The following is a 23896-nucleotide window of genomic DNA, read 5'->3' as shown; positions in this document are numbered from 1 at the left end:
GAAGTTAAGTAACTTGGTGACATGTCAAAAGTAATACAGCTGAAAAGTAATAGATAAAAGTGAAATGTTTAGTTGATATTTAGGAATAAATAATGTCTGTAATCATTTTGCATTCTTTTCCTAATATTACTTTACTTTTTGTTTCTTTTCCAGGATTTGTTGATGTATCTATTACAGTTGGTCCAGGCTCTCAAATATGAAAATTTTGATGATATAAAGAATGGATTGGAACCTACCAAGAAGGATAGTCAGAGTTCAGTGTCAGAAAATCTGTCAAATTCTGGAATAAATTCTGCAGAAATAGATAGGTATGGATATCCAGGGAGGACATATTTTCCAATTTGTTAATTTTTCCCTTTTCAAATTGTTTTCTGTTTTCCTTTCCTTAGATGTACCAAACCCTAGTATTACTAATTTTGAAGTTTTACTAGTGAATATTGCATGTGTACTCACAGCACACAAGTTACTGTATTAGGAAACAGTGTTTTGCAGGCTATCAAGTCTGAATACCTGACTTAAAATCTTGACTCTGCCACTTCCTAGCTGTGTAAACTTGTATAAATTACATATTCTCTATGTGTCTCCAGTTTCTTAAGAGTGGTGATAACAGTAGTAACTCATCTTTAAGGGTTGTTTAATCATTAAGTGAATTAACACTCAGAGGAAACTATCTAATACATAGTGCTCAGTGTTAGCTACTATTACTTATTTATGTTAAAATGAAATGACAGGGGCAGGTGCGGTGGCTTATGCCAGTAATCCTAGCACTTTGGGAGGCTTGAGGTGGGTGGATCACTTGAGGTTAGAAGTTCAAAAACAGCCTGGCCAACATGGTGAAACCTGGGAGGTGGAGGGTACAGCAAGCCGAGATTGTGCCATTGCACTCCAGCCTGAGTGACAGAGCAAGATTCCGTCTCAAAAAAAAAAAAAAAAAAAAAAAGGATGACATGGCAGGACGGAGCATGCTAGTGAGCCCAAATAGTTTAATAAAAAGTTGTATTTTTTATTAGCTGTTTACACCTCTTTAGTAGTTATACTGAAAATAATAGCATATTATTTGACTTAAAAGTTAGCTATTAACAATATAAAAATGAGGAGTTCCCAGTCTGTACCAGGTGGTCCACACACATTATCTTGTTACAGCTGTCTTCTCAGGTACGTATTCATGTCCCTAATTTAGAGATGAAGGACTTGAAGTAAATTGCTCAAAGTCTTATGTATCTGGCAAATGGTAGAGTTGACTCCAAATCCCATGTTTTTTTCTACTTTTTACTTTTCAGAAAATCTTAAAATTTGAAAAAAGTAGTAACTGTTGGGTGAAAAATCTTAGGCTTAGTGATGGAAAATGGTTTTGCGAAGATCATGAGGTTTGTTATTGACAAAACCAGGTCTAGATTTTAGACTTCCTGAGTAAGTCCAGTCATTTCAATTATTACATGAGCTCAAGATTGGATTTTTGAATTTTTCTTTATGATTATGGTTATGCTATGCTTTATGTTGTGTGTTTTATTTGGAGAAGAACCAAAAAAGACGACAAATAATTTTTCTTTCCCTGACTACTTTGTAGTTTTGTGTTAATATAAAGATGCTCTTTATATTATCTCTCACTCTATGTTGGAGGTCTTCAGTCTTAAGTCATGCTCATTTACTTTCTTCCTTATGCCCTGTAGAATGTTTTATAAGTAAAAGTCTATTCAGAGTTTTATGATGGGGTGAAAACTGTAACCTAGTCTTTTCCAACTTATGGTGTACTAGTCACTAATTTTGTGTGTGTGTGTGTGTGTGTGTGTATGTTTTTAGTTCTTTTTTTAAGCTTTATTTTGTTTTAAAAAAGATAAAAAAGGAGATCTTGGCCAGATATGTTTGGGAAATGCTGGTTTAAAGCCAGATGAGCTTAAACAAACAAACAGCACTTACCCAAACCTTTAATATGCAGATTTGCACATAAGTCTCCCAAGAGGCATTAGCCATCATCTTTGACCATGCGCTTTTTCCAGAGTACAGTGTGACTCTAGTGTTGCACAGAACACACATGAGGAAGTGTTGCATTAACCAGACACAATTGAAGTGAACTGTGCTTAAAAAAAAAAAAAAAAGAAAAAAAAAGTGTGTCTTGTCTTATGGACAGAGTATTTTACATCTCGGTGATCTCTTTTATTTTTCAGCTCCCAAATTATAACCAGCCCCCTTCCTCCAGTCTCTTCACCACCTCCTGCATCAAAAACAAAAGAAGTTCCAGATGGCGAAAATCTGGAAGTGAGTACAAAGCTTTTCCAGCTTCCTGTAGGAAAGATCCTACCGTGTAAACATTTTATGCTTGTCTTTAAATCTCAGTTTTGGTTAAATAACTAAATATTACAACTTTATTAAATAACTTACTTTATGATGCATGTTTATGACTTTTCCCCTCAGCATAAAGTGCCAGATAGTCCTCAATTCAAGTCATTTTATTGGTGCTTTGGGCATATAAATGGATTCATATGCAATATGAAAATAAACTAGGTTTAAATATTTTATTAGGGAAACTCAGAATATTTACCGTCAATGTATTTATGAACCTCACTGTAATTGTTGTCAGTGCTTGTGATTACATTGTAGAAATGTATGACTTTGATATTAGAGATAATACACTAAGCAACTTTTTAACTATACATATAAGTAGACACATTTTTGAGATAAAACAGGCCTGTTAGACTAGTGCTAATCTGAAAAGTGCTAATCTGCAGTGCACTTTGGAAAGTGCATTGTAGAAGCTGATGTAGTACATATTTTTGAATTTGTCTGTAAGACTTCTTTTTTTTTTTTTTTTTTTTGAGACGGAGTCTCGCTCTGTAGCCCAGGCTGGAGTGCAGTGGCCGGATTTCAGCTCACTGCAAGCTCCGCCTCCCGGGTTCACGCCATTCTCCGGCCTCAGCCTCCAGAGTAGCTGGGACTACAGGCACCCGCCACCTGGCCCGGCTAGTTTTTTGTATTTCTTTAGTAGAGACGGGGTTTCACCGTGTTCGCCAGGATGGTCTCGATCTCCTGACCTCGTGATCCGCCCGTCTCGGCCTCCCAAAGTGCTGGGATTACAGGCTTGAAGGACTTCTAATTTAAAAGAAATCATTAATACCTCTGATGTTGAAAACAAGTAACACATGTTTTATTATTAGAAAAGTTCATGTGATTTTTCAGTGTGTATATATATATTGCTTTTAGTTAGATTTTAGGAGGTAATGTTGATGACTGAATGAATATTTTAACTATTAGCTATTGATTAAAATTTGTATGTTTGCATATCTCTCGGTATAACAAAATATTCAATTGAAAGAAAGAATTTTTAAATCACAGAATCATAGAATCCTTAGACAAGCCCTTTAAGAAGCCAGTCTGCTGCAGTTAAGTTTTCCCTTTCAAAGCTAAGATATTGATTCATTGATTCAGTCATTCATTCATTCATTCACATATGTTTTTTGAGCTCTTAACATATAGGGAACTGTTTTGCATGCTGGGGTTGATGCAGCAGAAAACAAGGCAGTTAAATGTTTGCCTTCGTAGAGCTTATGTTCTAGAAAGCTCTTATAAGTTACTTGTTACTAAAAAGGTAACATCCCACTAAAAGTGAAGCAGGTGAGGAAACGACCATATGGCTGTCTGGGGAAGCGCATTTCAGAATGGGAGTAGCAAGTATGGAGGTCCTAAGACCAGAGTTTAAGTGTGTATGTTTGAGGAACACCAGAAACTAGTGTGCCTGGTTTATCGGGGAGTGAGCAAAAGAGAACTTGGCAGAAGATTGGATTCAAGAGATAACTGGCCATCAGTTGTGTAGGGCTTGTAGGCCATTAGTCTGAATGAGTTTTCCATGTTGGTATCTTGAACAAAGGATAATTTACATTCTAGATGCAGTGAAGCGATTAGATTCTGAAAACTATGTTCAGAATATTGATTTATACTCACCCATCGTTCAAAAATTTTAGGCTAAAAATAATGATAGTTTTTATATATTTCTGATATTTCTCTTGTGACTGATGAACCTATCTGTTGTTAGTCAATGATTAAGCCATTTAACTTTTTGTCAGCTGAATTGTTTTTTAAAGGATTCAGGTATCCGAAAAAGAGTGACAATCATTCTGAGTGATATTTCTATCTTCCCCTATCACTTCCCCTATTCCCATAGAGGGGATTGTACAAGCCATGGTCACCTTTAGGTTAATACACAACCAAGCCGAATTACCTCTCTTATCACAACTTGAGATACCAACATTCCTGTCTCCTTTTTGATACCTGAGCAGTGTCTTATGTCCTTCCTCGTTTTATTCTTGGAGTTTCAGGAGAACATTGTACATGTCTGGCCACATGTTTGAAAGGAGACAGAAACTCAATTATTCCCCAAATCTGCTCATATTTTATGAATTCCATGGGTTCTTGAAAAGAAGGTGTATTTCCCAGCTGTTGGGTATAGCATTGTACATAAGTTACTAGAGCAAGCTTATGAATTGTGTTACTGAAATCTGTACTCTGTCCTAACATTTCTTTCTGCTTTATCTGTGAAAGAATTAGGGCAAAATTCCCCTGTATGATGGTAGAATTATTAATTTCTTCTCGTATTTCTGTTAGTGTTTGCTTTAAATATTGTGAAGCTCTCCAATTAAATACATAAATTGCATCTTTTATCACTGTTTGGTAACCCTCTTGATACCTAATAAAGCTTTTCATCTTAAAGCCTGTTTTGTCTGATGTTAATAGAGCTTTATCTTGATTAGTGTTCATGTTGATCTTTTCTTCTCAATATTTTTGTTGTCTTTGTTTAGCTTTTCCTTTGAATTTTTTTGTAGCCTTATGTTTTAGGTTTATTATATTTAGGTCCCTTGTAAATGTCACGTAGCTAAATTTTGTTTTTTAATCTAGTTTAACACTCTGTTTTGTAACTGGAACTTTTGCCCCATTTGTTTGTATTGTGGTTGTAGCTGTATTTGGACTGATTTCACTATCTTATGTAGTACTTTCTATACTTTCTTATGTATATATAAATTATATATTCTTGCTTGTCATTGGCTAAATCCTTCTCCCTCCACTCCACCCCGTCTTGTTATTTAACTCCCTTCAGATTTGATAATATTATTGTTATTATTGTATACACTCAGTAAATACTTAGAGATACTTTTCTTAAAGGATACCTGCACCTTCCTCACCATTTCCTCTTATGTCTGTGACCTACAACATGTGATCTTTTTTTATAAAGCACTTTTTTCTTTAAACTGTTTTAAAATCTTAAAGTCTTACTTACTCAAATTGAGTTTTAACATTTACAATACATACTTTCTGCTTCACAGTTTTTAAAATTCAACTTTTCTTTATGTTCTGTAAGTAATTTTTTTATCAAAAGGGCATAGTATGAAATGAAATGTGTTTGCTATTAAAATATATACATCACTGTACAAAAGTATAATGTTCTTGCCAGATAGTCAAAAGAGAACTTTAGGTCTATAGTCTGCCTATTAAACTCATGGACTCAGCTTTGTATAATGGCTTCCAGATTAAGGAGTTTTTTAAATTGGATTTTTGATGCATATTTAAAATATATACCTAAGCTTTAAAACTGGAGATAAAATTCTTACTGAAAGCATTGGCACACCTATTTTGTAATAACAACCTCTTATTATTCGGAATTACAAAAGGACCCCTACTGCATTAAAAGTTCTAATCTGTTGATCCCTATCCTTTTCATTATTTATCACCTCCCTTCAATGTTTGCTTTTCTCTGAACATAGCTTTTATCCCATGGCTGTCATTTTAGTTATTCTTTTAATAGTACCTGCAGTTCCCCTGGCAAACATCTCAGCTCTTGATAAGCCTCATTAATTACCTACTTTCGCCATGCCTGAATATTGCTGAGGAAAAACACATAGCATAGCATGTTGGTGTCACTATAAATTCACGATCACAAACCTCACATGAGCACTCACTGCTCTCTGCCATCTTCCATGTCCCTAGACGTGTTGATCTTCCTGCCCTGCAGTGATTTTTCATACCATTTCCACTCTGTTCTCATGCCCCGCCTCCCAATCTCCAGATGACAATTCTGCCTTATACTTAATGGAAACAATAGAAACCTCTAGGTAGGAATGGTCTCTTTCCCATCAGTGGTTTTATAGACATGAATTTCTCCCCCATACTTTCCTTCTGTTTGCTTACACAGAAGAAACATAACTCTCTTCAAAGATGTGTTATTTTCTTTTCCTGATAGAAATACTCAAGTATGTGTTAGAATTTTCCATGTTAAAAGTTCAGAAAAACAAAACTCTCCCTTGAAACCACATCTCTTGAAACAGCACCTTGTTTTCTTACTTCTCTTCTCAAAGGAGTTGTTAATACATACTCTTTTCTTCCTTCTTTCCAGTCTTTACTCCATATCATTCTGGCTCTTGCTTAAAACTTAATTTGCTAAGTTACAAAATAACCCTAATGTTTTTGGTTGTACATTCTTTTCAGCTTCTTCAGAGTATTCAACAAAGTAAATAATTTTCTTCTTGAAAAACTAACTCTTCTCATGGTTTAGGTGATACTGTGTATCTCTTGTTTTTCTCTTCATCTCTCTGCCTGACATCTTAATGTTCCTCAGGCTCCTCTTCTAGTCTCACTCAATACTCTTGCCCTAGGTTGTATTAATAAACTCAAATTTATATTTCTAGCTCAGATCTTTCACCTGAGTTTCAGATTCCTGTATTCAAACATGTATTTGATTTCCATTGTGTATCTGACAGGCATTTTGAACTTAATATTTCAAAATACAACTCTTTCCTCTCACTCTGTAGATAGGTAGCTTTTTGTCTGAAATTTCCATTTGTGCCATAACAAATCAATCCAGCAATTTGGGAGTTACTATTAATTCCTTTCTTTCCATCCTAATTCCTCTCCACCAGCAGGTCCTGTTAATTATACTTCCAAGATATTTCTTTTATTTGTCTGCTTTTCACCATCTACACTCTCATTATTTACTCTTCTAGTCTACTGTAGTAGCATCTTAACTGATCTCAGGTCTGTACTTCACAGGACAACCAGTCATTTTCCTAAAATGTAAATCACATCATCTCACTCTCCTCTTAAGATCCTTTGTTGGGTATCCATTGCTTTTAAAATAAAATTCATACTCAATAATAACGTGACCTTAGAGGTCTCACATACTTTGACCTTTGCCTATCTTTTCAGTCTCTTCAGTGTTCACTGTATTTTATTTACATTACTTAAAATTCCTTGAACAAGCCAAACTTAGAGTCTTCCAGTGTCATTCTGGTCTTGCCTGAATGTCATACCTTCATTGCTGCCTTTTCTAACCTCCCAACCTAAATTATTTCCATGACCATTTCTTTTAATGTCTCTCTCCTCTACCAGTATGAAGCTCCAGGAGGACAAGGAGTTCTCTGAACTGCAGTATTCTAACCACTTGCATATTGTCTGATTTAAAGTATTTTTGTATGTGTGTATGTAAGGGTAGGTAAATGGCAGAAAATCTGATCTGTTACATAAGATATACAGATGAAAACTGATAGGCAAATGTAGACTTACTTATTTTCTCCCCTTAATAGTAGATGGTGATGTATAATACATTTATGTTAATTCTTTCAGCAAGATCTCTGTACCTTCTTGATATCGAGAGCCTGCAAAAACTCAACACTGGCTAATTATTTATACTGGTATGTGAAAATAATTTTCTGTTTATGTTCTTATTACCCTTAAGAATTATTTTTCTCATGCTGTAAACACAAAGACGATTTAAAATAAGATATGAGCAATCATCAAATGTCTAGATACAGTATCTTTGTATCTAGCTGTATTCCATGACAGTTGGGTTCGTGGAAACGCTTCTTGGCACCGCCGTTTCTCTCCCTTTCACTAAGGATATAACTTTCCAAGAGCTGAGATATACCTGGGGAGGGTAATGGGTACTTTCAGTTTGGTATCTGTTTGGCATGTAAAGTAGTTGAGTATGATATTTCACAGTTCTTCAGGAGTATGTATTTTCACATTATTTACTAAAACATTGGAATCATTTAAAAAGAGAAAGTTGCAATTAAAAGTTATGGCATTTTAAACATGAGAAAACCAAGGCAGAGGCTTGCTGTAGCTGAACTTGGTAGACCTTGATCTAGGATTAAATCATTTCTCTACTGCTTTGTCATTTTCAGGGTACTTTCAGTGACCTTTTCTCATTTGTTTCTATGAAGTTAAATGGGCATGTGTAAATGTCTGTAGTTCACATTAAAACGATGTCCTGAGTCACTTGAAGGAAAGAGAGAAACTAAGGCACAGAGTGACTAACTGACTTCTTGAGGCACAGTTAATATGAAGCATGGTTTCCTTTATTTTCCACAGAATCCTGAAGAGAAAAAACAAGTAGCTTAAGCCACAATCAGAAATATTTTGCTTCAATAAAAAAAAAAGTACTGAGATTAAACACTAGATAAGAGGGCTTCATCTAGCTTTACAGAGCTAACAAAGGGCAGAGCCAGGGGGGTAAGACCTGCCTAAAGCCTTCTTTACCTTTGGGAGAATCCTTAAAACTGCTTACATCACTTTTTAAACTTCTTGGCATGAGACTTTTTATTGTATAAATGATTACTAATCTAATCTTACTGCTCAGTTTATAGCCTTAAACAAATTACAAATTAGTAGAGGTCCATCGTAAAAGCTCACTAGAGGATGAGCATACCAAATCCAGAAATCTGAAATGCTCCAAAATCCAACACTATAAGCATTGACATGAAGTGCAAAAGAGATGCTCTTCGGAGCATCTCAGATTTTGAATTTTTGGATTTAAGGTGCTAAGTATAATGCAAATATTCAAAAATCCAAAAAGAACTAGAAATCCAAAACATTTCTGATTCCAAGCATTTTGACTAAGAGATGGCTGAACCGGTACTTTTGAATAATGATGAAGTATTTTGCTTTTTGTGAGAAAATTATACAAAATACTATTTTGTTTTAAGACTGGATTTGGGAAGCTGTCCTTGTGGGTCAAGTCCAGCCTTAACTTCATTCTCCCGCTCTCCAGCAGTAACACTCTGCCGGATACTGCCCCTGTACCTAAGAAGTAGGTAACTAAATTGGAGCACTCTTTTTCTTTTTTTCTTTTTTATTATGCTTTAAGTTCTAGGGTACATGTGCACAACGTGCAGGTTTGTTACATACGTATACATGTGCCATGTTGGTGTGCTGCACCATCAACTCGTCATGAACATTAGGTATTTCTCCCAGTGCTATCCCTCCCCCCTTCCCCCCACTCCGTCACATCAGTGTGTGATGTTCCCCGCCCTTAGTCCAAGTTCTCACTGTTCAATTCCCACCTATGAGTGAGAACATACAGTGTTTGGTTTTCTGTCCTTGTGACAGTTTGCTCAGAGTGATGGTTTCCAGCTTCATCCTTGTCCCTACAAAGGACATGAACTCATCGTTTTTTATGGAGCACTCTTTTAACACACACAGTTTTCAATTTACATAAACAAGAAATATTTGTTTAGTTTAAGCCTTTATGGTTCTCTTTACAATGAAGAAAAACCACTGTCAACAATCTTAAGTAAATCAGTGATTTTCTCCCCTTTGGAACCTGTGTTTATTTTTTTTTGGTGGTTGTTTGTTTTTTTTTCTGTTGGCCTCTGTAGTGGGAAGAAAAATAGTTTCCTACTTTTACTTTAGCAGTTTAATGTAATATTCATAAAACAACATTTTCCTCACGTTAAATTTCATTATGTCCTTGAAAATATAGGAGGTTTTGACTAATTGTTAATCACTATTTTTTCTTTGAAAGGTTTACTTAGAAATTCTCATATTGCTAAATTGCTACTACTGTTTCCTTTAAATGTCACCTTTTACCTCTAATGTTCTCTATGTTCCAATCTGAATACTTAAGGGTATGTCTATTCACTGGTCTTATGGAAAAATATTTCCTCATGAAAATCTAAATATTTAAAAGGAAGTAAAGAGAAAAAAATATTTGTGGGGTATGTTTCTTGAGTTTTTGAGTAAATATTTCGAAACTTTTAGGTATTTTTAAATTAAAATTTTATATATTTTTTAAATCATTTGCTAAGAATTCATTTACAGGTATTTTTGTTTCCTTGCAATATTCACAGAAACTTTTCTCTGGCTCAGAAATTATAGTCTAGAGTATTCACTATGGTAAGAGCTATATGTATATGTACTGATTATGTAGTGCTTTCAAGTTACATATTCTTTATGTTTGATTGTAGACCAGATTTCATTATTAAATTTGAAATGAGTTTTGATAGAATCTTTGATCTCTTATTTCAAGTAGGAAGAATTTTCTGAAAGCAGCCAAACAGTAGGAAGTCTATTAGATGAAGTTTCCAGCATAGCAGCTGTTTCTGTTGTTCATAAGGAGCACACTTTTTTTTCCTATAAACAAAGTACAGCCCTAGTTCCCAGTCTTATAAACATTCAATCAAACTTAGATTTGATTTGTGTTTTCCCACTATATCTCTGATTCATTGAATCAATAGCATATGCTGTGTCTCTTCATTCCCTAAGGAGTAATTGTTTTTCCCATATTTACAGTCTGCCTATTACATATTCAGAAATACTCATGGGGAGAAAAGCTATTGATGTGTGGACTCTTGCCTTTAATAGACACTGCTTTTGTGAATGTAAGGTAACAATAAGGGAAATAATTTCAAGTTTAAAATGATCATTCTTCTCTTCCTTTGAACATATAAAAATAACAAAATGTGAGAATATAAATGCTTCTGCAAGCCTACTGTATTATAACAAATGTATTAAAATAGAAATTTTAATTGATTGTGCTGTTTCCTTTGAACATTTGAATTTCCTTTTTTCATTTGTTCCCTTTCTGGTGATTTAGACAGGATTCTTGCTGTAGCTAAATCCTTAGGGGCCTATAGGTGTGCAGACAATCCTTTTAAAATGAGTAGTGTCAACCTTTTAAGCCACAGAGGGGAGTTACAGTCTCCAGTCTGTAAAATGTTGGGCATCAGAATCTATAAATCGTTGCAGTTTTTTATTTTTATAGCCATTCTAGGATGTTGAAGTTGAAAGTAAACTTTGGATGCTTTGACATGTTTTCTATAACTTTTAAGACCTTTCAAAGTAATAAAGGTTATTTACTCCACAAAATAAAATTGCCAGGAAACAGGTAGCCCACTGATGTCATCTTACAATGGGTACCTGGACAATTTTGTTTGCATTCCTACTCTAAGATGACAGCTTTCAAAGAAATACCTTAGAGTGTTTTATAGAATCTAGTTTATTGATGTGAACAGAAACCTCAGAAATGATTCAAATCTAGGTCTTCTAGTCTTGATAGCTAACCTTATCTCTCATATTTGGAGATGACAGTGTCTTTTTTTTTTTTTTTTTTTTTTGAGATAAAGTTTCGTTCTTGTTGCCCAGGCTGGAGTGCAAGGGTGCGATCTTGGCTCACTGCAACCCCTGCCTCCCAGATTGAATCAGTTCTCCTGCCTCGGCCTCCCAAAGTGTTGGGATTACAGGCATGAACCACCGCACCTGGCCGGCTTGAATGATTTTTGAGAGGTGTTTGATACTTGATGCTTATTATAAGCATCAACATATATTTTCAGTAACAGAAAATAGCTGCAGCCATAGTGTTTACTTGGTGATCAGAAAGAGCAGGACACAGCAGTGGGCCCCTACATTGTGGTCAGCTATATGTTCATTTGGAAATAAGTTTACTGCATAAACACAGGAAAAGATTCTGAATACCCTAAGGTGACGGAGACAATCAAGGACTTCAACTATAAAGGGTAGAAGGCGATGGATTGGAGTTGAATAATACCATATTGACAGTTTCACTGTTTAGAACTGCTGTTTTTTGTTTTAAAGTACAGTGTTAGATTCATGGACCACAAATTGAACAGAGGGCCAAGGAAAGTTTTAGGTAGTGCTGTGTTCTCTGGTTTGGCTATAGCCCTACCTCTCTCTCTTTCCTTCTATTTAAGTGAGTCAAACATTTGTTTCCTGCCTGCTTTTTGAGAAAAATTGAGTTTGTGAACCCTCCTACATGAGAATTCCTAGCCCAAATACCTGGGATATTGTTAGTACCTTCAATAGAGATAGAAAAAGATGCATTTAATGTGATAAGTTTGGTTTTACACATGTTCAGTTAGAAATGACAAACAGTGTCTTGAAAAGGGGATCTGGTCCTTGAAAATTAGGGTGCATGAATGTGAAAACAGGTCATGTAATGGAATTCAAAATTAGACCTTAGATGTAAAAAAGGAATATGTATTTATATTTGAAAATTATCAATAATGAGATAGTGGCCTAAATCCACAATAGTGGAATTATTCATTCAACAGTAATATGTTAATAATATGTTGAGCATCTGTTACGAGCCAGACATACTGAAAGTATAGAGGAGAACAAGACAGGTAAGCCCTCTGCTCTCATGAAGTCGACCATCTGAATGGCTGAATACAGAGTATACTCTCCCAGAAATAGTAGAAAGGATAATAATAAGCATCCGTGACTTGAGATTTGGGAAACATTGACAGTTAAGAAGATTGAAAAGTTTCATATGTGTTTTAAGGATAAAACAGTGTGAAAGTCAACTTAGTAAAATCAAAAAAGTCTGACCTGGGAGCCCAAAGTCCTGGGTTTCTATCTCAGTTTTATAATCAATCATACCACCATAGACAAGACACAGCCCCTCTAAGTTTCACTGTTGATAAAGCAAGCAAGTTGATTGAGATTGATGGTTTTCAAACTACACATCATCATGATTCACTGAAAGCAATTTAAAGTTTCAGTCTAGCATTTGTTATTTAAAGAAAAATAAACAGAATAGCAAATATTAACATATTGTTCACAGGATGTTGCTTTGTGAAACTTTTCAGTTTTATGCATCTATGTGCATATGTGGCTGTGTGTATCAAGCTGTGATACCTTTTTTTTTCTTTTTAAGAGGTACCATCTCCGTTTGTTGCCCAAGCTAGAGTGTAATGGTACAATAGCTTACTGCAGCTTCACATGGGCTCAAGCTGTCTTCTCACCTCAACCTCCTTAGCTGGAACTGTAGGCGGTGTCACCACACCTGGCTTATATTTAATTTTTTTTTTTAAATGTAGAGGCTGGTCTCAAATTCCTGACCTCAAGTGATCCTTCTTCCTGGGCCTCCCCAGAAACGCTGGGATTATAGGCGTGAGCCACCATGCCCAACCTGTTATTTGCTTTGGTTTGTTCCCACTGGAACATTTAGAAACACTGGATTAGAAGACCTATAAAATCTTACTCAGATCATTGCTTATATGATTTTTATAATTGTATAAGCAGATTAGGTTTAAGAAAACATTTAAAATGTCTTTTACTCTCTAAAACCATAGTTTTTTAATTGGGAAGTTAAAGGTTATGTATGAATCTTTGAAAAACGGGAAACTAGATGGGAAAGAAAAAATTACTTAAAATTTTATTCATCTTTCAAAAATATAAGTGACAGGAGTAGCTTCAGAGAGGTTTTCAGAATCAGAGAGCCTTAGGTAATACCAAAGTATTATGCAGATTATGAAAATAATAGTTTTTGTTCTCGAGTTACTCAGTAAATATGTGAGCTTAGATGATTTCTGAGGATGTTAATACTCTACCTCATAAATAGGAGAAAATGCTTGTTTTGGTGGCAAAAGTTTTAGAAAATGTGGGATATTACACAAATGAAGGCATTATCACTCTTAATTTACCTTTTATTGATGGTTGTATGTGTTCCTCTGTAACTTTTCACTTTTAAAAGAGATGATAAAATGTGTTTTATTACTCCAATTTGATTATTTTTGCATGTGTCAATTAACCTGTTTTAGTGAAATGATAATGAGTATTTGCAAACTGAATCTAAATTTCGTTTCACATCACACGAATGGCTCAAACATATTTTTAAGGTATGTGATCGTGGAATGTGAAGATCAAGATACCCAGCAGAGGGATCCAAAGACCCATGAGATGTACTTGAATGTAATGAGAAGATTTAGCCAAGCGTTGTTGAAGGTAACCATTAAATATGGGGGTTGGCAAACTGCAGTGCATGGGCCAAATTCAGCCTGTTGCCTGTTTTGGAACATCCCATGAGCTAAAAGTGGTTTTATATATTTTTTTTATTTTTATTTTTTTGAGACGGAATCTTGCTCTCTTACCCAGGCTGGAGTACAGTGATGCCATCTCGGCTCACTGCAGCCGCCACCTCCCGGGTTCAAGAGATTCTCCTGCCTCAGCCTCCTGAGGAGCTGGGATTAAAGGCGCCCACTACCATGTCCAGCTAATTTTTGTATTTTTAGTAGAGACAGGGTTTCGCCATGTTGGGCCAGGCTATTCTGGAACTCCTGACCTCAGGTGATCCACTTGCCTCGGCCTCCCAAAGTACCAGCATTACAGATGTGAGCCACTGCACCCGACCTGGTTTTTATATTTTTAAATGATTGAAAACCAATCAAAAGAAGAAAAATAATTTGTGATACATGAAAATTATGTGAATTCAAGTTTTAGTGTTCATAAATAAATTATTGGAATAGAGTCATGAACTCATTTGATTTTATATTGTCTGTGGCTACTTTTATACTCAATAGGAGTTTAATAGTTGGAATGAAAACTGCGTGGCCAAGAAGACCTAAAATGTGTTATCTTTGACCCTTTACAGAAGTTTTCTTGATCCCTAATTTAATGAAATAAACCTGTACATGGAGTTAAAAAAGAAACAGCTTTGCTTTTTTATTTTCCTTTCTGCTGTGTATCTTTATCAAAGCTGTGTATATTTCCAGAAATCTGGCAATGGTCATATTGCAGATACTTTTTATATAACGTATTTTTGCCTTTTCAACAGCTTTTAAGAGAGATTTATTTTTCCTGTGTTCTTTTGATTCTTAAAGCAGTGTCACAGTTCGGCCAGCAGAGGGTGCAAGGGCAGTGAAAAGAAAGCTGCCACCCATTAATCTGGGACTTGCCACAGAAATAGTCTATTTCATGGCATCTTTCATCTGTTGCATGTTTCATGCTTTTAAAAATGTAAATCACATCTTATTCAACACTTTGAGACTAAGCTTTTGTATTCATTCCCAGAGCTTCTGAACATCAAACTGATTGGCAAATAAGCCCTTGGTCCTCTCTTCTAATCTCGTTTCTGTTACAGCCTTTGTCACCCTGTGAAGACACTTCAGTTTCTTCAAGTTTAAATTTCCTCATCTTCGAAGTGAGGATGATAACATTTACCCAGCTTCCCTTGCCAGGGTAATTGGGAAGATTAAATTAGAAATGTCTTTTATAATATTTTATGAACTAGGAATCACTACATAAGACCGTATAGCATTTAGTTTTTATGACTTATATTTTAAGCACATATTGTGGTGCTATTTGAAATTTTATTTTTTTTTAAAGTTGATTTTTGGTTCCTTGAAGACCTATATCTTTGTTTCTGCCATATTTATGTATATATGTCCAGCACATTTCTGCATCAGAAGCCATTGGATATTTATTGAATCAAATAATGAGTGAATGTATTTTAGGATGAATGAATTCCATCTTGTCACATGGTTTATGTGGGAAAAAAAATGCTGTTGTAGATAGACCAGTATTTGCTGAAGACTCAGATAATTTTCAGTTGTGGATGGATTAGTGTTGTCAGTAACTAAGATACAGGGTTTCTCGTTTTTGAATCAAGATAATGTTTTTCAATTTTGCTTTCTATTTAAGTTTACAGTTATGAGAAATATAAATAAGGATTATCCATGCTGTTAAAGAAACCCTGATCATTACGCTACATAGAACTAATTTTTTCTCACTTTGAACCCTTCAGGGTGATAAGTCTGTCAGAGTTATGCGTTCTTTGCTGGCCGCACAACAGACATTTGTAGATCGGTTGGTGCATCTAATGAAGGCAGTACAACGTGAAAGTGGAAATCGTAAGAAAAAGGTAAGCCTATGGGGTATGCTTTTGTTCATAATTTAATAGCGTCTTAGCATCAGAAAATACTGAATTTTCACGTTGTCTTTTTGGGTTGATATATTCTGTGAATTATTATTATTATTATTATTATTTTTAAGACAATGTCTCACTCTGTTGCCCAGGCTGGAGTGCAGTGGCACGATCTTGGCTCACTGCAACCCCTGTCTGCTGGGTTCAAGCAATTCTCGTGCCCTAGCCTCCCGAGTAGCCAGGATTGCAGGCACCCGCCACCATGCCCAGCTAATTTTTCTATTTTTAGTGGAGGTGAGGTTTCACCATGTTAGTCAGGCAGGTCTCGAACTCCTGACCTCAGGTGATCCACCCGCCTCAGCCTCCCAAAGTGCTGGGATTGCAGGCGTGAGCTGCTGCGCCCGGCATATTATGTGAACTTCTTATCATGAAATTACAGTAATAAGAATGGTATATGAGTTTATATATATTGATATATTTAGTCTTCGTAACAACCCTATAAGTTAGGACCTATTATTATCCCAATTGTGAGGAGAAGAAAGTAAAGAGAGGTCAATTAATTTGTTTAATGTCATACAGCTAGTAAATATTGGAGTGGGGATTTGTACTCAGACATTCTTAGTCCATATTGTTATCCACAGTGCTTTACCACCTCTCATTTTAGCAAATTAGAATATACAATATATTTGATATGGAAAGAATCTGTAGAGATCATTTAGACTAGAACTCTTCTGAGAAAACAAAAGTCCAGAGTAACTTGCCCAGGGGTTCAGAACTGGTTGTTAGTAACAACACTAGCTTTGTATCTCTTCTCTCCTGGCTAGTACATCAGGCTTTCTCTCAACTCTGAGGTTTCCACTTGATGGGTAGAAGTAGATGAGTTCTTCACCTGTCATTTTTTCTGATCAGTAGCCTAAATGATACGAAGGATTCACTTGGTATGTGTTCCTAATTCCATTAGATAATTGGCAGGCCTTTCTTGGTGACCTTTGTAAAACAACACATTTTACTGTTCTTTAGACTTTTAAAGGAAAGCAGAGAGAGGAGGAAAAGATGAAGATTTGAGTCAGTGGTTCAAAGGCAAAGAATCAGGTCTAAAGAGAAATGCTAGCAGAGCCTAGAAATGCTAGTAGAAGAAGTAATGAGTAATGCTCAGCAGGTTAGAGAGGGGAAAACAGGCTGAGAGGAAACACAGTTCTGTTGAGTTGACATTTTCTTTGTTGTTGAGAAGAATCACAAACCTTGATCAAATAAATACATTTCTACTACTGTTCCCGCCGTAGCACCTCTCCCCAGAGGTGCCTGTGTGGGAAACAGTGTGATTCCCAAATGCCCGCCAGCAGAGGGAGTGTCTGCTGCTCTGACCTGCAGTTTGGAGCTTATATTTGAAACCAGTTTGTTTTAGTGCCAGGAGCTCTTCAATTTAGCAGACACAGGAACCTTGGCAACACCTCAGTTTTAGCTCTTCTGGATGCTGACCACCTATTTGAGACATCACCCAGAGTCTCCCCAAATAAATTTTGTGTTTCTCACATAGCATATATTTTAAGCCAGACCATCCCAAATATAGTTTCCATATTGGCTGAAAATCTTTATAGGCATTTTATCATGATACGGTAAAAAACAAACTTAATTTTATTTACATATATTTACTAGAAACAAGCCCTGGCACCGTGAAGAAATGCAGAGAGAGCTCTCTACTACCATTATTGGCGTTAATACTAGTAATATTGAAATAGCCACTAATCATATAAAATCATATGTAGCACTTTTTCATCCCTCATAATTTATTTGCGAGAGCTATATCACAGTGGGTATAGCAGTGTTAGATCTGTGGCAGAGTAATCCCTGAGTTAAGTGTCAGATGAGTGAAGAAAATGATAATATTGTTGTTGTCTTCTTTCCTTCGTTGATCTCTAGTTTAGGAAAAATTATGTTAGAAGAGGTCTGAGTCTACATATTTGAATTCTAATAAAATGCCTTTTTCATCTACTTTTTTTTTTTGAGACGGAGTCTTGCTCTGTCGCCCAGACTGCAGTACCGTGGTACTGTGGCATGATCTCGGCTCACTGCAGCCTCTGCCTCCCATTTTCAAGCAATTAACCTGCCTCAGCCTCCCAGGTAGCTGGGACTACGGGTGTGTACCACCACGCCTGGCTAAGTTTTAGTAAAGATGGGGTTTCACCATGTTGGCCAGGCTGATCTCGAACTGACCTCAAGTGATCTGCCAGCCTCGGCCTTCCAAAGTGCTGAGATTACAGGCATGAGCCACTGCGCCTGGCCATCTTTTCCATCTACGTTTAAAATATATTAACACTTTCACTGTTAATATTACAAGTAGTCTCTCTTCACTTTATGATTTTTTAGGGGATATTACTCATTTATGTGTTCTACCAATATGAAATATGTATTGCATGCCTACTCTGAGCAGAGCACTTTTCTAGGTTCTTGGGATACAGTAGTGAATATAAAAATCTCTTCACTTATGGGGATCATATTCTCACTGAAGAGAGTAAATGCAATAAATAAGTAAAATGTGTGTAGTGTACTAGATCGTGTTATGTGTTATCTAGAAAAATAAAACAGAAAGGGGGAATAGGCAGTACTTGTGTCCAGTAGTAAGGCAGTGTATCACTTCTTAACAGAGTGGCCAGGTTAAGGCCTCCCTGAGAAATTGACATTTGAACAAAGACACCTGAAGCATGTAAGAAAGCAAGCTGGTCTTCTGGAGAAGATTGTTCCAGCCAGGGGAATAGCAGTGCACAGCCCCAGAGGTGGGAGCATGTGTGGCAGTTGTGAGAAATAGGAAGAAACCCAGTGTATTTGGAGCAGAGGGAATGGGTACAGTAATAGGAGATGAGGTTAGAGATAATTGGGAAATGGATGAAATTTATCCTTGTAAATCATTATAGTCAATATTATTTTGACTGGAACACTGAGTAAGAGTAGAAGCTGTTGGAGGTTTTGAATAGATGGGTAACATGAACTGGCTTTCATTTTAGCAGCTGCACTCTGGTTACTTTTGATAAGAAACTAGGAGGGTGAAAAGTTTGAAGAGGAGGAGCAATCAGAAAGGGGGCTATTGCAGTAATCAAGATGAGAAATCATGGTGGCTGGGTTCTTAGGGCTTATAGTGGTAGAGGTGGTAAGAAGTGGCTAGATTTCTCACCCTGTTCTTATTTTACTTTCTGATTATTTATTTATTTTAATCAGCACATCAACTAGAAATTTGTTAAGCTAGGATAACTTTACTCTCAAATTAGTTGATATCACTTCACATTAGTAGATCTGACCATCCATTTAGTTAAGGAGTAGATTTAGTGATTTTTGTAACACTTATGTAGAAATTCATACCAGTTGATTTTCAGTTGATTTTAACTTGAACTTTTCATCATTCAAGAGGAGATGGGATTATTACTGAAGGGAAATAATTTAATTTTACATCTTCTTTGTCCTTGAAACATATTATTTTTTCTGAACTTCTTTCACTGATTCCGGAGTTCTCTCCTTTGAGGCATACCCAGCAGCACAAAGCACTTCAGCTTCCCAGTAGCATCATAGTTGAAGTGTTTTATGCTGCTGGGATTGTCATGTCGAGTTTTCCCTCTTGAAGAACAAACTCACCTATTTAGGTGAGCAAGCCCTGCTCCTCAAGATTATAAGACTTTCCCAGCTTTTAAAGGAAATTGATTGTTCTTTTGAAATTGAATAGAAGGGGTTCTTCTAAATAGTATAGATGTTGCTTAATGATAAAGCTGTTTCATCATGACTTGAATTTCTTAGTTTCTGAAATATTAGCTTAATGCATTATGTATATGAGCTGAAGAAAATGTATGATGATATCCTAGGAAAAGTTTGACTGTACAGACTCAGTGAAAGTTAGAAAGTAGGGTTATAGTTCCTCCAAGTGAATTAAGTTTCCTTTTTAAACTCAAAAAATGCACTGGGGCAGCCTAATGAAATTTTTGCTTAATATTTGGTCATGCAAGATTAAACTTTGAATGAAATTTCAGTTTCTCTCTGTGGCTTCACAAGTCCTTGGAAACAGAAATTGAATCTTTAGGTCCAACTTGAATAAATTCCTGATTCTTTGTCAGCTTTAGCAAGTGAAATATATTCTGTGTCCTTCTTGTGAAAGTCCAGCCTTTCACAGTTAGGGATTGTTTGGTTTAAAGCATGCTACTGCTGTGGTTAGGGATTATTTATACGTGCTTTTCTCTCACATACAACACTATGTCCTTTATATTACTTTGGTGCTCTGCAAATATTTTTAAGTTAATAGAATCAATTTTTATGTCTTTACTGTATGTTTTATAAAATACTCTTCTATTTTAACCTAATTAATCCTTTCTGATTTGTTCTAGAATGAGAGACTACAGGCGTTGCTTGGAGATAATGAAAAGATGAATTTGTCAGATGTGGAACTTATCCCGTTGCCTTTAGAACCCCAAGTGAAAATTAGAGGAATAATTCCGGAAACAGCTACACTGTTTAAAGTAATTGTGGTGGATATTTAATGTGTATGGTTGGAACCTAAATCTTAAACTAGATCAGAGATACTACCTTGGAAAATTACTACATTGCAGAGATCATCTCTGTAATTCTAGTTGATTTAGTAAATGCTAGATCAAAGGGTACCTTTCATTTATCAGTGTGTTTCGATTTAAGATCTTCTTTTGTTACAGTACATGGGCATTTTTATATGATATGTGAAATACTTTTATATCTCTGGGTTGTTTTTTAATATTTAATTTTTTTATTGTTTTATTTTTGTAGAGATGGGTCCTCACTTTGTTATCCAGGCTGGTCTCATACTCCTAACTCAAGCAGTCTTCCTACCTCAGCCTCCCAAAGTGTTGGGATTACAGGCATGCGCCACTATACCCAACATAATATTTAATTTTTTGAGCTAATTGTTAATCAGATCCATAACTACTTTTCTTTATGTAAACTTTTTTTTTTTTTAACAGGGCAAATTGCAGACATATCATGCGTTCATTCAGTTCATGAGTTCAGATGGTTAGATACGAGTCCCAGTTGACCTTTTTTAACATTTCTCAGTCTGACATCTGTTCCTCTTATAGAACCTTAAGTTTTTTCTTATATTTTCACGTGGCAATTCTCTTTAGTCCTTAATAGCATACCGGGCTTGGTGTTTTTTCTATTGACTGGCCACCAGTTCAGGTAGAAACAGCTGATGCAGCTGCCTTCTCTAATCAGGCTCAAAGGGCCAAAGGCCAGAGCATTATTATCTGTCAACATCATACTGAAAGATCTTTGTGAGACATGGTGTTTTATGTTTTGTGGTTCTAGTGGTAGAAAGGCGTAGTTGCATTGAATATTAACTTCACATGAGTTCAGAAAGGGCTCATAGAACAACAACTAATGTATATACACAGGGGTGTAATTATAGTAGCAAATAGTTCACATTTTTTAAAAAGGTATGTTTCAAGGCAGCCTCGTATTTGGTCATGGGTTGCAGCCCAGCTCATAACAACCAAAACATAAGTTTCATAAGCAATGCCTAACCTTAACTGGGTGTTATGGACGGATAGTTTCTATTATTTTAAATGTTATTCTGTTGCTTTAATTTTAAATGTTGCTTATAACTTATTGGTTTTAAAACTCTCTAACAGATTACAACCTGCAAGTTAAAAATACTGGTATTACTATATGCAATTTGAAAATACTGGTATAGGAGATACCATGCAAATTTTTTTAGTCTGTGCTTGCAGTCTACTGGAGACTGAAATGTAAAAAGCTATACACAAGGTAATATACATATAACAACTGGCATTCCTTTGAGCTAGAAATCCCAAAGAAGACCAGCTTCTAATATTCTTGAACACTAAGGACTCATCAAGAGCAGTGAATCAAAAAAGTAATTTTACCATTTTTTTCCAACCATGGTAGAAAAGAGTATCTAAGACATATAGCAGGGGTTTTAAGAGTGGAGTATAAGAAGATGTATCTCCCTCTATTGGTAGGTGGATTCTAGACTCATACTCTTTTTAATTATAACATATTATAATTATGTCTTATGACATAAAATATGGGAAATCTTTTTGACCTGAATATTCAGTCTTGATTATTTTTCTTTCAACTCTTAAGTATATGGGCATTCTTAAAAATTTTGAGTTGGAGTTCAGGAATAATGGTTCTGAGGCAGTTGCTATATAATATTAGTTATGTAGAGAGAGTTGCTACTTTGGCTCATGGATGCCTTTGAGAATCTAATGAAAGTGGTGGATTATGCACTTTAGAAAATTGCCCATATGCTTACAAATACACTGAAATTTCTGCATACACTTGCAGAGGATCTCTGGACTCCTGTTGTCCTTGTGTGAGCTCCTTAGAGCTGAAAAGGCTAAGGACCCTTATTTCTAGTAGTTTTAAAAGTAATTTTGTACACCTTAATGTAACAGCCAAAGCTGGATATTCATGAGGAGTGGACCCCTTACGGCACTGGGATAAGTGCTAGTTATCCTGTGGTTGTCTTCTTGCTTTAAATTTCAGACGAAATCTAAATTAGGTGAAATCTAATTGAATCTGAAAAAAGAAATCACAACAAAGATTCTCCTACCTGTCATTTATCTTTAGGAAGATTTCCAATTACTAGGGCTCAAGGTAATTTATAAAATAACATTTTCACCAGGAGTGATAAAAGGATATTCCAAATTTAAAGTAATTTAAAGTTCAGAATTCCAACTAGAGTTTGTAAGTTTTAAACATACATTCTCTGAACCATTTTCCATGGTTTTTTTTCCCCAGCATTTTATAGGAAAGTTTTCAAGCATACAGCAAAGTTGAAGGAATTTTACAGTAGACAACTGTGTATCTACCACTTTAATTCTGTCGTTAACATTTTGCCATTTGTTTTGTCACATCTCTTCATCCTTCTGCATGATGTTTTTTGCGCCATTATTTCTCTTGGTTATTACCATTTTTTTTTTGTTGTTGTTGTTTTTAAATTTCTTTGACTCATTTTTTTTTCTCTGGATTAATATGTTTCTCCAAATTTTTGTCTTATATAATTTCTTCTCGATGACCAAACTCAATAGGGTCTCTCTCTCTCAGAACAATTTCCTAACCATTTATATCCAGACTATCCATCTTAGCATGCCACTTCATGTGAGGTTTTGTATGGGTCTCCCTTTCTAAAGAGAATTTAATTTCTTTATTTTTTTGTTGTTGTTATTGATTTAAACATATACCTAAACTAATTTAGACCTACATATAATTAAGGGAAGGACTCTGGGGAAAACGTAAAATTATTCCAGAATAAAACATACAAGTATTTGAGACCTCTTCTCATTTTATAAATGAGGAATTTGAGTCTTAAAGCTGCACAACTAGTACAGATTGAGCATCTCTAATCCAAAAATCCAAAATCTAAAATTCTCCAAAATCTGAAACTTTTTGAGTGCTGACATGATGCCACAAGTGGAGAATCCTCCAGCTGACTTTATGTCATACATTACAGTCAAAACACGGTCAGAACTTTGTTTCAAGCACAAAATTACTAAAAATATTGTGTAAAATTACTTTCAGTCTATGTGTTCAGGGTGTATGTGAAACGTAATTGAATTTCAAATTTAAACTTGGGTCACATCCGTAAAATATTTTATTTATGTATATGCAAATATTCCAAAATCCAGGGAAGTCCAAAATCCCAAACTTTTGCAAGCATTTCTGTTATGGAATACTCAACCTGTGGTATACTTGCCATTAAAAACCAGGGCTCTTGACTTTACATCTGGTACGTTGTTATGCTATACTGTTTCACCTTATTTATTTCAGTATACCTCTAAAAATAGAAAATGGTGATAGGTATATATAGAATGTCATCTCTGTATTAGGCATGATGCCAGACCTGTACAGTTTCTGATTGCCTTAGCAACTCTGCAGACGAGATGGTATCTTTATTTTACAAATGAGGAAACAAAGAATATGCACAGGACTGTTCAGCGAGTA

At 35.6% G+C, this 23896-nt stretch overlaps 1 protein-coding gene across 2 annotated transcripts in view; it reads left to right on the top strand.

Annotated features, from left to right (window-relative positions):
• PIK3C3 (phosphatidylinositol 3-kinase catalytic subunit type 3) overlaps positions 1-23896 on the top strand; it is a 128895-nt gene that overhangs the window by 61464 nt on the left and 43535 nt on the right. For both annotated transcript variants that reach the window (XM_077975509.1, XM_001082892.5), the window contains 6 exons: positions 154-308; positions 2166-2256; positions 7606-7673; positions 13899-14004; positions 15803-15919; positions 20287-20418. In XM_077975509.1, the coding sequence (XP_077831635.1) occupies positions 154-308; positions 2166-2256; positions 7606-7673; positions 13899-14004; positions 15803-15919; positions 20287-20418 (669 nt within the window). The remainder of the gene's footprint in view (positions 1-153; positions 309-2165; positions 2257-7605; positions 7674-13898; positions 14005-15802; positions 15920-20286; positions 20419-23896) is intronic.

The sequence above is a fragment of the Macaca mulatta genome, chromosome 18 (assembly GCF_049350105.2).
Source record: "Macaca mulatta isolate MMU2019108-1 chromosome 18, T2T-MMU8v2.0, whole genome shotgun sequence".
NCBI lineage: Eukaryota > Metazoa > Chordata > Mammalia > Primates > Cercopithecidae > Macaca > Macaca mulatta.
The sequence above is the reverse complement of the archived record's forward strand: the minus strand, read 5'-3'. Positions and strand labels throughout refer to the sequence as shown.